This window comes from Aplysia californica, unplaced genomic scaffold (genome assembly GCF_000002075.1).
Source record: "Aplysia californica isolate F4 #8 unplaced genomic scaffold, AplCal3.0 scaffold00115, whole genome shotgun sequence".
Taxonomy (NCBI): domain Eukaryota; kingdom Metazoa; phylum Mollusca; class Gastropoda; order Aplysiida; family Aplysiidae; genus Aplysia; species Aplysia californica.
This window is the reverse complement of record NW_004797385.1, coordinates 536,477-550,040: the sequence shown is the minus strand read 5'-3', so window position 1 is coordinate 550,040 and position 13,564 is coordinate 536,477. Positions and strand designations below refer to the sequence as shown.

Genomic DNA, 13,564 nt, shown 5'->3' with positions numbered 1-13,564 from the left:
TGTGTGTGTGTGTGTGTGTGTGTATGTGTGTATGTGTAAGAATTTATACTATTTATAACCTCTTTGTTTTGAACTTAAAAAATGTGGCGCGTTTGAAATAAAATTGTTATGCATTTACTAACGTCATTTGCCAAGCTGCATGCCTGGTCTAAATCGTACTTTCAAACAGCATTATAGTCTTGAGAAGGAATCGTAGGCCTATAAGACACCTGCAGATTGTGGTTCAAAGGACGGGGAATGCTCGCTGGCAGTGTCTTCTCTTGTAGGAATACATGCAGTATAATGGTAATGGCTACACTTTCAAATCAAACTATGACAGAAGTGCTTGTAAAAAAGGCACCCCCACCTTCCCACCCCTACAAACAAACAAGTTTACAAACAAACAAACGAACGAACAAACTAAACAAAACACGCCCCATCAAGACAATTATTAATTACATTCAATTTGTGGACAATTTAGATTAAAAGTAAAAGACTCTCATGAAGAATATTACCGATATACTGATATCATGTTCGTTCAACTTGTTATAAAGCTTTTCAGTTTCTTAAATCAGGCCGACAATAGGTGACAAAGCTCTAATCGTGTATCTTTTCATCAGGGAGTCCAAATTATTCGCATAAGTTTAATTTTTGCCAATATATTATTTTATTGACTTATGTCAACCTCTTTTGATTGTGTCATCAACGTGTCACCATTGTCGTCATCGATGCGGTCGATCTAGGCTGAGCTTGAAGAACTGTATACCAGGTTGTTTTTTGTGTCTCTTTTCTTTTTGCGCTTTTTTGTTGTTTGTTTTTGTTTAATTTGCTTGTCTTTTTTGTGTGTGCACACCTTGAATTTCTTATTTTCATGTTTTTTAATAGAAATTTGGGAATTCAAGTCTTTCACGAAATAAATGTTAATTTAAGAGGGTCGCTATTTCATAGGGACACATGACACTGGGCGACTCAGATCGCTAATTCAAAACGTTTGCGTGAAACGTAATGGGCAAAAGATTGGGGGGGGGGGGGTGAGAAAACCCCCTGGTGTACAGTATTCTGTTGCATGTGCTCACAGTCTGGTAAAAAACGACAACAACAAAACAAACAAACAACAACAGCAGCAACAACAACACCGGCGGTGGCATCTCTTCGAGGAGGATTCAGGGAGGTTGGACTGCCTCACCCGCTACCCAGGGGAGGCGATGGCCCTGGCGAAGAGCACGCTCTTCCGGGCTCCCAACATTTCGAACGGATAGGCTACCACTCACACACACAACGACAAAAACAACAACAACAACCACAACAACAACAACCACAACAACAACAACAATAACAACAACAACAATAACAACAACAACAAAATGAAAAAAACCCGACTCAATTTCAGGTCAAAGATTCTGATCTCGGGGTGTACACATGCAAAGTTACAGCCACGACGCAGACAAACAATCTGGCTGAGAAAGAAGCGCGCTTGCTCCAGGCATACGCGTCCGACTCCATCTCTTTACGGGCAGCTGACCAGACCGTGTTCCTCGGGGGTACCGCCATCTTGGAATGCTCGTTCCCAGCACAACCGCCGGCCACAGTCACGTGGCAGAGAAACAATCGGACTCTTTCCAGCTCCAGTAAGGTCAAGTTCACCACGGCGTTCTCTGATCTTAGTATGCTGCGGGTAAGACACATTATGCAGACTAATCTCGAAGTGTTAATGCCCCGGTTTGGGGATGGGGGATAGGGTCTCTCCCTCTCTCTCTCTCTCTCTCTCTCTCTCTCTCTCTCTCTCTCTCTCTCTCTCACACACACACACACACAAACGCACACACACACACACAAACACAAAACCCTGAAGGAATGCTAAGAACGTTTTATTAGACAGATTGTAGTCTAAAGTCAAGGTCTCAAAGTAAAAGACCTGTTCTCTACAATGAGAAAGTTAACGTTGTATTAAATGAGAGAACGATAGGCCCCTATTATCTACAATGAAACCCGATTTTGTGTGTCTTGGTCAGATTCGCCAAACATCCGTGCTAACAAGATCAGCTCACTCAAGAAAAAAAAAAGTTAAAATGAGAGCCTATCCACGAAAGTTTAAAAAATCGTTATCATTTTGGGCAAGATATAAACAGTCGAAAGAGGCCTTATCAGACAGGTGACCGTCTCACACAGCGTCATTATAATAATTATGAAAAAAAAAATACTCGAAGAAATAGGAAGTGACTGTTTGTACGGGTGATTGTCAGATACAGGTGGCCGTAAGAGTAAGCTGGACTGTACCAGTATAATATTAACATCAAGCGAAGATCCTAATCCTATAGGTAGTATAGGATCTTTTGTATAAAGTAGCCCTCCTGTCGTGGGTTTTTCTTTTTTCTTTTTCGTTTCTAATGTGTTATTTCTCCCTTTGTGTAAAATATAATTATTTTTTATTGATCAACTGTTGTTGTCGAGAAGGCGTTGGGCTCTTAATAAAAAAGTTGTGAGTTCGAGTTCCGTCTGTGTTGGATATGAGGTTGTATTCTCAGGAAAGGTAATTTTACCTTATTTTCCTCCGTTTACCCGGCTGCTGGAGGGTGTTTGGCACTCAGCCATCAATCTATCCATCCATATTATATCTACCTTATCCGTCTGTCATCTGCTAACAGTCAGTCTATTATTGCTATTAATATCCTGTCTCTCTGTTTGAATGTTTGTTTATCATTTTGTGTTTAGTTAGAATGTCTGTTTGTCCATCAAATTCCATTTCCTCTCAGTTTACATATGTTCATTCAGGATTCAGCATGCCTATTTCTATGAATGATCTTGTGTTTGTCTGTCTTTGTCTTCCTTTCCTTCATCGGTCATTTGACTGGCATATGGGTTATTGCAATAAAGCTCTTTGTTGTTGCACGCAATAGACATGAACTCAATTCTTACGTTGGAAGGTTATTTTATTGAGTAAGACACATTATGCAGACTAATCTCGAAGGGTTAATGTCCCGGTTTGGGGATGGGGGATGGGGTTTCTCTCCCCCCCCCTCTCTCTCTCTCTCTCTCTCTCTCTCTCTCTCTCTCTTTCTCTCTCTCTCTCTCTCTCTCTCTCTCTCTCTCTCTCTCTCTGGCTTCTTTTTCCTTGATGCTGTATCCCACTTAGCCTGGGTTGACCCTGACAAGCAGTCTGTCCCTTAAGAGTAAAACTTTACTTTATCCGTCCTCTTGTACCCCAAGGGCGTCGAAGGGAGAAAGAGCTTTTTGTCTTTAGCAAGTTTGATGGCCTGGCCGGGTGGAATGTTGTATGATTTCAGGGTATCCTTAACACCCTCGATCCAGGTCTTACTTTGTCTTCACTTGCCTTGTACTTGTATCCTGATATTTTTTCTGCAGTAGGCTTTACTCTGTCCCCGTCGTTTTATGCGAGAAAAATTCTGAAATTATGCAAACTGAGCCAAAAAATGTGAAATTATGCGATTCTGTTAATTTTAACAAAGAATGATAAAGGAAAAAAATCAGAAATTATGCAAAAAATTATCAAATTTTGCTAAATTATGCGGGATGCATAAAACCACAAGGACAGTTTACTGGCAAGCTGGTGAGGTGAAATACGTGTCAGATGACCAAACCACCTGATTGTTTGCCTTCGAATGAAGTGGAAGACAGTGGATAAGTAATAATAATCTAAATTGCAAGTTCATTGACTAGAACATTTTCCTGTCAACAAGTACTGAATTGATGTCTCCCCTTTCTCCCTTCCTCTTCCACCCCCCCCCCCCTCTCTCCCCACACCGATCCACTTGTTTGACATTCCCAGTTGATTAGCGTGACGTACGCTGAAGACGGCGAGTATACCTGCACAGCAGATCACATGACATTGGCCAGCCCCGTTCGGTCAGACAGCGTACGTATCCAGGTGTACGGGAAACCAGAGATTTACGAACCGCCCAAGTCACAACGAGTACCCATAGGGTGAGTTGTGTACGCCAGGCTTCACGAAACTACAGTTGAACCTGCCCAAGACGACCACTTTGTGCTGAGGCGAAATGTGGTCATAATGGACAGGATCCTCTTGGACAGTGCCATTATAATAGTTTTAATGTGGAGAAAAAACCCGCAAGAAGAAGTGGGTAATGGTCGTTTGCACAGATGATTGTCTTGGACAAATGGTCGCCAGAGCAGTTTCGACGGTAAATAAGGATTAAGCAATGTTAAGCCAGAGAAGCTTGATTTGGGGGCTTTAAGAACAACTACTTCCCCATATCGAAATCATTTTCAGTACGGTTGGTGACTGAAATGGTCTATGATCAAATGAATGCGTTATGGAAACATACGTCATTATAAAATTATGGCAAAAGTACATCTGAAAGCACTCATGTGCACAGCTTCCTGATAAGGATGGCTACAAAAAGCCAGTATGTTAGTTCGCTCATCAATACATTGGATGCCTCATTGTACAGAGGGGAGACTAACATCGCAAGGGGTTTGGGGAAGGGTTTACAATATTGCCCCTCTGGGTTTTAAAGAGTGGGTATGTTTCATGCCAAGTTTCGTCTGGCCGAAGAAAAACGGAGGCTACCGCAATATCCGGTCTGTGATGAGTTTTTGTTGCAATTTTTGGTCAGTGCTGTTTGTTCTTACGTTCACGTAAGATCTTTAAAAATTCACTACGTGCTCTGATGATACATAAGACTTGTAGATAATATACGCCAACATAACAACAACAACAACAACAACAACAACAACAATAATAATAATAATAATATAGTTGAATTTTCACGTGGTCTGATAATACAAAATGGCTTTAACAATACTTTAAAGTATAGTAACGTGGCAGAGATGACCAATGGGTATATTCTTTTAGCTGTGCGCCCGATTCAAGATAATGCAGGTTAAACGATGCGACCTCCGTATTTCAGTCTACATTGGAAAACATAGGATCGAGAATGTTCCTGTCTACAAAGTTGATACCTCAGTTTTTTAAAACCAGTCCTTTCACATTTATAGTATAGAGATTGCATGCTGAGATGCACTTTGTGGCGCTTTGTGCTACACCAACTGATTTGTGGTGAGCTTGAAAGCTTAGTTAACACGCTGTCGATCATGATGATGTATATTGCAAATAAAATTTGACAGTTTGTCAAGGGGTGAATTGTGTTTTTGTGGAGCATTATTGTAAAAGTAAGTTGCTGATTCATGGCGAGATCGCCCAGGTGCTCCATTTCTTTTATATTATAATATCATATTATATTAAATATATATATGCATTAAAAATGGGTTTTTGGATCATGTTAAAATGTGTGTTGGTCGTACTCTTTGTGGGATTATTCTTTTACAAGAACATTTTATCAGTAATGTGTGTAAGGTAAGAGTGTGTCTGTGCCTGAATAGATTGACTGCCTGTAATTTTTCATTTTCTCGTGTTCCCTCAGCTATAACGTGACGTTCTCATGCGAGTCCCGGAGTTTTCCGCCATCAACGGTGAGTTGGACTTTTGAACCATCAGACAGAAGCGCGTCACCAGACTTGACCTCCAACCCTTCCGTGACGTCATCAATTTCGGTACACCAGCAGACCGGGATGATGACCATCGAGAGAGCATCTGTCTTGGATTCAGGCGCCTATATGTGTAACTGGACAAACGAGCACGGCTCAGAGAGCGCTGAAGCTAGTCTGACCGTTGAAGGAGCGCCGCTTGCGCCGGAGATACTCGTGGCACCAATGAACAATGAGTTGAGGGAGGGGGAATCATTACAACTTAAATGTCAGGGACGGGGTAATCCAGAACCTTCTATCATCTGGGTCTTCCCTAGTGGTCTCGTCTTTGAATCTCTCAACGGTGAAATTTCTGGCGGGGTATCAGATGTTGACAAATGGACAGTTGACGAGAATGGGACTCTACACATACCACAAGTGACACGCTCGGACGGGGGGTTGTATTCTTGCCGTTTGTCGAATAAAGAAGGAGAAGACACAGCAAGCGCTTTTGTTGACGTGCACTTTGAACCTGCTTTCTCTGCTGCACCACAGAATGTAGCGGTAGACATCGATGCGGAGTTCTCTTTGCCATGCTCCGCAGTTGGGAACCCTGAACCGATAATAACATGGTCGGTTCCAGAAGATTCCTCCGCCGAGTTGAGTGACCCAGAGTTCGACGTGGACGACGGAACTTTGAAGGTGTCACGTGCTCAAAGAAAACATCACGGGAAGTTCACATGTGTGGCTTCAAACACCGTGAGTACGGTAGAGTCCGCTGCGTTCGTCTCTGTGATTGGTCCGCCCGAGATGACGAAGCTGCCGAAGAGTCAAGTGGTCGTAGAGGGCGACAGTCTGAGGTTGGACTGTGAAGTAAATTCTTTCCCCGACGCCACGGTTGATTGGTTCTATTTACACATGGTCGATCTCTCTTTGCAGTCTACTAATATTGTGTATATTAAATCTTCCTTATTGGTGGCTGAGGAAAGCATATTTGAAGATGAATGGTCACAAATTTCAGTCGAAGAAAATTCTAGATACAGTCTTGTGAACGGGAATTCCTTGTCTATATCGAACGCTGAACAAAGTGACGCCGGGATTTACGTTTGTAAAGCCAGCAACTCAGAGGGTTGGCGGTTTGAGCCTGCAGTATTACGTGTGCTGACTTTTCCTGTGTTTGAAGTCCAGCCTGTCACTCAACAAGTTCAGAAAGGCCAACTTGCCGTGTTGAACTGTTACACCAATGGCGTTCCAGTACCTTCTCAGCGGTGGCTCTTCAACCAGGGTAAGATTTACACCAACAACAGAATTCGTGACCACAATAACGGCTCTCTGACTATCGAAGACTTCACGCCCCAAGACGTTGGTCTGTACACGTGTTTGGCTACCAATCAAGCCGGGCAGAGGTCAGTGTCGGCGAGACTAAACCTCTCCCTCATCCCCGTCCTTGTGACCCCGCCAAGCAACACTACGGCTGCTGCTGGTTCACCAATTACATTCTCCTGTAAAGGGGATGGAACCACCTCATTCGAAGTTTCCTGGTGGTCGTCAAACCCCCAAGGCGAGATGACAACTTTACTAGCTCATACGACGTACCCAGATCCGCCCAGCAATGGAGATCATACTAAAGAAGACCCCCAGTCTGCTGACTCAAGATTTTTTTGGGATGAAAACGGGGACGTGGTGATCTCATGTGCTGAGCCAAATGACGTGGGATGGTATATGTGTTCTCTACAAAACGACGCAGGTTCTGTAGTTTCCAGTCCAGTGTACCTCTCTGTAAACGATATTCCTACAGTTCAAGACCTGACCTCTTCACCTCAGACACCAAGGGAATCCGCGACTTTCACCCTCGTCTGTTTGGCAGCGGGACCTCCTCAGCTTGATGTGACTTGGATCGATCCATCAGGAAAGGAGATCACCCAAGAAACCGACGCTGAAGTGGGTTTGACGCTAACCAATGATGCACAAAGCTCAGGGGAAGTGCGCTCATCCTTGACGGGAACGGTGAACTCTCAGCTTCACGCTGGTGAGTGGGGCTGCAAACCATGCAATGCTATCGGTTGTTCCCTGAAGAAAACAAGCCTGACTGTTCAAGGAAAACCAACTGTGGTGAAGGTTCTCTCATCTGAGTCCCAAAGAGAGATCGAGATCAAGTGTGTAGTTTTCACCTCACCAGAAGCACTAGTATCCTATTACATGGGAAATAACGTCATACAAACACCGACGATAGGCCACTCAGTGCGCGATAGTGCGCTGTATATTGAGAAAAGACTGTTACAAGAGACCTACTCGTGCACAGCGTCAAATCAGGACGGTTCCGTCAGCTTGTCCTTTGACCTTCCCTCTGAAGTCACGATTGGCACGATTCTCCCCTCTCCGACTAGTGTGCAGGTAGAGGTTCACAACAAACATAACGTCACTTCTCTGGCTCTGATAGGCGTCGGCGTTGAATTTAGAAAGAGAAACTCGTCTTCTCCGTGGCTTGTTCTCGACTTTCCTTTAAACAATGACGTAGATGTTTATCTAGACTCTCATAAGGGTATTTTTGATGACAGTGATAATCTTTGTGCTAAATCAGCGGAAGGTACCACCAGCGCTAGAACAGCAAGGGCTGCTAGTGAAAGCAACTCGGACGTTTTAGAGGACGTGGCTGTCGCGTCAACGGGCAAAGAGCTGAAGTACCGGATTAAGCTAGAGGCACATCAGTTAAAACCGTTCACAGACTACGAGGTGAGAGCCAGAGTGCGGAATGTTCTCGGATACAGCGACTACTCCCCAGTCTCGTCCGTAAAGACCCAGCCCGGAGCCCCGTCACCGGTCACAGATTTGCGAGTTGAGGTCATAAATAGAACAGCGTCTATCACATGGAGCGTCCCGGAAGAACTCGGTGGTGATCCTATGGACGTGATGGTCACTGTGACTCTCCTGGATACGGATAACAACTTGCTCGAAGAAGCTTTTGTCGGATCGAACTCTGATCCTCAGGCAGAATTTCGTGATTTGGACGTGGGCCTGCACACTGTTCAAGCTTTTTCCGTCAACACCAAGAACAAGGAGAAAAGTAGCGCCATGACATCGGCGTTCACAGTAGAGATGCAGACTCCGACTTTTGTACCCCAATTAAAGACCATTTCCGCCGTGGATGCACACACCTTCAACATCACGTGGTCTGTACCAGAGGAAGGAGACAGTCAGGCGTCTCCGGTCACGGGGTATGTTCTAGAAGTCTCCAGCGCGGACAAACCGACAGGAGAAGCCCAAAGTTATAAGAGCGTGCACTCGGTGCCAGGGGCGACAACTTCTTTCTGGGTCGTGACACAGCTGAAAGAGAGTACCACGTACTTGGTCAAAGTGGCGAGTAAGAACGATGGAGGCAGTGGTCCTTTCTCTCAAGCAATGTCTGTTTCGACGCCTTACGATGATTTCAGCGAGCTGGCGTTTAAGGACTCGGGCGTTGGGTCGCTATCCTGGAGATTGTTCGCGGTGATCATGATCATTGTCTGCTCTGCGCTGATAATTCTCATCACGGCTATCGTCCTCACATACCAGATCAAACTGGCAAAGAGTAAAAGCGTTGATCTGAATCCAGAACGAGACTTGCGTTTAGATCAGCATGAAGAGGAGGAGGGGGGTGAAAACAGTTCTGCAGGCAGTGACAGGGGACTGGAAGGAGTGGAAAACAGCAATTTCACATTATACTGATAAGGGACGTGCTGGTTCGCTAACGGCCAGAAAAAGCAGCTCACTGATTGGCTGAAGTGAGAATCAACGATAGACTGATTGGCTGATGTGAGAATCAACGATAGACTGATTGGCTGATGTGAGAATCAGTGATACACTGGTGTGAGCATCAACGTTTTTTGTTGATGGAAATGAAAGACATGCGGAGAAATGCACTCTCTTTGGAGTCAACCCATGCTCACATGTCATACCCTGCACAACACAATGTATCTTCAAGCCGTCACGGCCTCAGTACCTAGAGGGGGTCAAAGGTTAACCCTTCGGTCTGGTCTATTTGTATTACTTCTTTTCATTGTTACCATTATTCCCGCTTGCTCCTGGCAAAAAGAGACCAATGCCGTGCTCACTCGGCGTAGACGAGCACTCCTGTCCACCTGTCATTGTTTTACACTCACATCTACACAATCTGGACAACTTAGGAGGCGGGTTGCATCGGCCGTTTTCATCAGAGCAAATCCAAGCTCAGTCAGAAGCAACACTCCATCAAGCAGACAGAGGTACATACACTCAGTAATACTTGAAGTAGATTTTCCCCCACATGAGAAGCGAAAAAGTAACCATAACAGGTACTTCCCAACCTCACGTTGAATTTAGTTGAAACGTCATTTTATCCTCACCAACACACGTTAAAACGAAAGTGCCTTACACCTATTTGTTTTTGTTTGGCGAGGGGAAAGGGGAGGGCAGAAGACAAGGAGTTGGGGGATTAGATTACTTTGAGGGAAAACTGTTAGAGGCTAGCTCAGTTGGTACCATGCTGGCTTATAGTGCGGATAGCGCCCTGTTCCGGTGGAGTATTCTTAACTTACATTATGAGGCTTGTTTGAGAATCTTTTCATGCTCTATTATATATATATATATAGTCGAACCTGTGTAAGACGGCCACCCATTGTCACGGAGAAAAGTGGCCGTATAAGACAGGTGACCCTCTTAGGCAGGACTAATCAGGATGAAGAAAACAAACCATTCCTTTCTGAGAAAACAAACCATTCCTTTCTGAGAAAACAAACCATTCCTTTCTGAGGTCCCAACCGAAGGTAGTTGCATTGTTGTTGTTGTTGTTTTCGCTGGGTTTTCTTTTCTTTTGTTTCTGCTTTTGTGCAAGGGTGACAATAAAACGAAATGTGTCAGACAGGGGGGACCAAGTGCTAGCGTAAAACAAACACACATACTACCACTCGGAGAACGAGCGACGCTTCTGTCACAAGTTCATGCTGACGTCCATTGTTACTTTGTGACAGTCTGGGTAAACAGTGACCACTCATCTCCCTTGCGATTTGTGTATGGGCTCTGGGCGTGGCTTATGGGTTATGAGGGATCACACGCTTCCCTTCCCAGCAGCTGAAAATTAATTTTATTACCTATTGGTCAACAGTGGGAGGGGCCTACGCAACATGATCAGTTGGAGGGACTACCTAACAACGACAGGTTTTTATATTATGATGGCTTGCCCACAACGCCAGGGGCCAATGCTTGATTTATGACAAAACGTAATGGAGTCACTAAGGTGGCCGTCTAAGATAGGTGTTATTGCTTTGCGTGATAGGGGTTGTGTGTTGAAATATGGTGGCCGCGGCCGCGTTGGACAGGTGCCCGTTTTACACAGTTAAATTATATAGAAAAAACGCAAGGGGGAAAATGGAAAGTGTCCGTTTGTACAGGTGGCCGTCTTATAGAGGTGGCCGTCAGGGCAGGTTCGACTATATATATATATATAATATATATAAATATATTTTGGTCGGATATGGACCTAATAGGCCCCCCTCCCTCGCCCCTTCCATACAAATAAATAACCTTACAAGGTTGAAAGGGATGTTTAAACCTGCACATATTTATTTAAATCATGTATTAACTAATATTATAATGGTGTATGTGCTAGGAGCAGAAAACTCAACCCTGTTTATGATCTTTTCCTCATCAGTCCCCATACATATTTTTCAACAGGATTTATCATGCAGCATGTACATATCTATACCAAAAATATTCTTTAATAAAAAAAAATTTAAAAAGAAAATCAAGCATGAAACGTATTTCCACTTCTGTTTATTCCTTCTTGTTCTCAATTTACCAACAACAAGAAACAGCAATAATATCCACCAATAAGAGGAAATCCACCACTTCTATGGAACATCTGTGAAAATTATTTTTTTAGATTTCTTGATTTCAAAATCATTAAAAGCAAACATTGGATCGACGATTTCCAGTGCAGGTGCATTCTGTAAATTTTAATATCTGTAAGTATTGCACAAAAAGCACAGAAAAAGACTTTTTTGATTGATCTGTTCACAGCACGGCAAGAAGAGCGATAAAAAATGTTAATGATATACACAATATGCATTGGTTCTTCTAAGCAGAGCAATACTTAGACAAAATAAAATATGTGAAGGAGCCTGGTGAAATCAGGCGCTGGTCAAAATAATGAAAGTGAAGAAACTGGCATTTTTCCACAGGTTTGGCAATTTTTTTCAAATTTTGGTTTTTAGGCTCAACACTTTCCATGTCCATTTAAGAACCCATTTCTGCGTGGATTGTACTGAAAAACATCAATTAAAGGCATAAAAAGTGTACATTTTCTGTTTCCACGGACACTAAGACTAAGGAAATAACTAAACTTTGGCGGCCATTTTCTCGCTAATTTTACCTCTGAGACCAGGTGACCCCCACCTTCTTCATTCGTAAACATCTCAACTTGCATTCATGATAAATGGATATTTTTTTAAATCGAAAGCAAGACAAATGAAAAAAGCTTTAAGATGATACCAATAACTCCACATGCCCAAAAACTGACAAACGCCTGATCCCACCGCGTCATGACACATATACATTAATTATTGCACTTTATGATTATGACATTATTGATTCTCTGACACAAGATGGGTATTGTTGACATAATATCGTGCCACCTGAAAAGTGGTCAAGTCTAATTGAGTTTCAGCCCCTTATTTCAGCCAATACTTCACACAAGTGTTTATATGGTTAGATCAATTTAAAGGTTTTACACCCCCAACTGACATTATATTTAGACAATTTAATAGGTGGCCTGCTCAGGCCCTGCCAACAAATTCTGATTCTACACTCCAACACACAGATCGAGATATATACTTGATAAATAATCCTCCACACCCGAGAATTGAACTCGTGTCTTCTGTGTGCAATAGCAAAGAACCTAACCAATACATCACAGACAGAGTTCTAAAGCTGTAGCACAGACAAAAGATAAAGTAATGTGATCAACGACATCAATAAAATATCAAAGTATTGCCTGCCACAACCATAATACACAGACAAAAGGGAAAGTTTGTGACAGTCTGCCACAGCTGAAACATATAGATAACAGAGAAAGGAATAATGGAAAGGCACACTAAAACAACTGAGTTTCTGTCTTCTGTAAAAGAGATAAAATTGTACTGAAATACAAACACAGTGTGTGTTGTCGTAATAAACAATCATCAAACGGACATACATATCGGAGAGATAAATATCTGGTGAGATACACTCTCCAGCTGTTTAAAACTACATTGCTCAATTTAAACATATAAACATGCTCTTACTTATCATAATTTGTGTAAAATGGACAACATTGAACCTTTGGTGAAGAAAACAAATATATAATGCAAGAATTGTAACCATGCTTAATCTAGAAAGTTAAAAAAACCCAACCCAAACACAATTAATCTCATCTTCTGCATCAATTCAATCATCATTAAACAGGATAAACCCCCCCAGCCCCCTCCATTACGATTAAAAATTACAGCACATGTGAGTACATGTGAAGACATGTATATATGAGCATGCAAACCCACATTTATAGACTAGAGAAGAGGGAATGACAGAAATGAGAGAGCCATTAAAAAATACTGACACTCTAAACCTTACGGACCTAATCTTTTGTCCTATCTCTGGTGAATCGACCAAATGAATAGCTAGTGACGAACATAAAATCATAACCCCCGAGTCTTGCTTCTACAAAACGTAAAACAATGAAGTCGTGGTCCAGAAACTTTGAAAACAGCTAGGTCTGTTGTAATGAGCCTCAGCTGCAGTGTGGAGGACCTTGGCAGGAAACCCCAAAGAGGTTCTCTTTAGCTTGGGTTGTTTCAGGATTTTCAAGGCTCTCTGCTGACTTGGCTAAGTCCTGTCGGAGATGTACCTATAAGTCAGAGGTGTCGCCTTTAAAATAATCTTACAGTGTTGAAAAGTGTTTGAACGCCTCTAAATCACAACTCACATGGATTTATACAGTTTACTGTAACTGTAACCTTGACAACCTCTCTCCACACTGAGAAACCTGCATTTAACAGCCATTATACAAAGGTAATTACGCAACACCCACCCTGTCAGGTGTGATGTGCAACAGATTTCAACATTCAGATCGCCTTGGCCCTTTTTTTTCAGA

The 13,564-nt window shown here is 42.9% G+C and overlaps 1 protein-coding gene across 1 annotated transcript in view; it reads left to right on the top strand.

The window, feature by feature from the left end:
• LOC101852682 (hemicentin-1) overlaps positions 1-9,274 on the top strand; it is a 10,602-nt gene extending 1,328 nt beyond the window's left edge. Inside the window, exons 2-4 of the mRNA XM_005095847.2 lie at positions 1,370-1,654; positions 3,767-3,921; positions 5,382-9,274. Of these exons, the coding sequence (XP_005095904.1) occupies positions 1,370-1,654; positions 3,767-3,921; positions 5,382-9,129 (4,188 nt within the window). The 3' untranslated portion in view covers positions 9,130-9,274. The remainder of the gene's footprint in view (positions 1-1,369; positions 1,655-3,766; positions 3,922-5,381) is intronic.
• Positions 9,275-13,564: the final 4,290 nt, after the last annotated feature.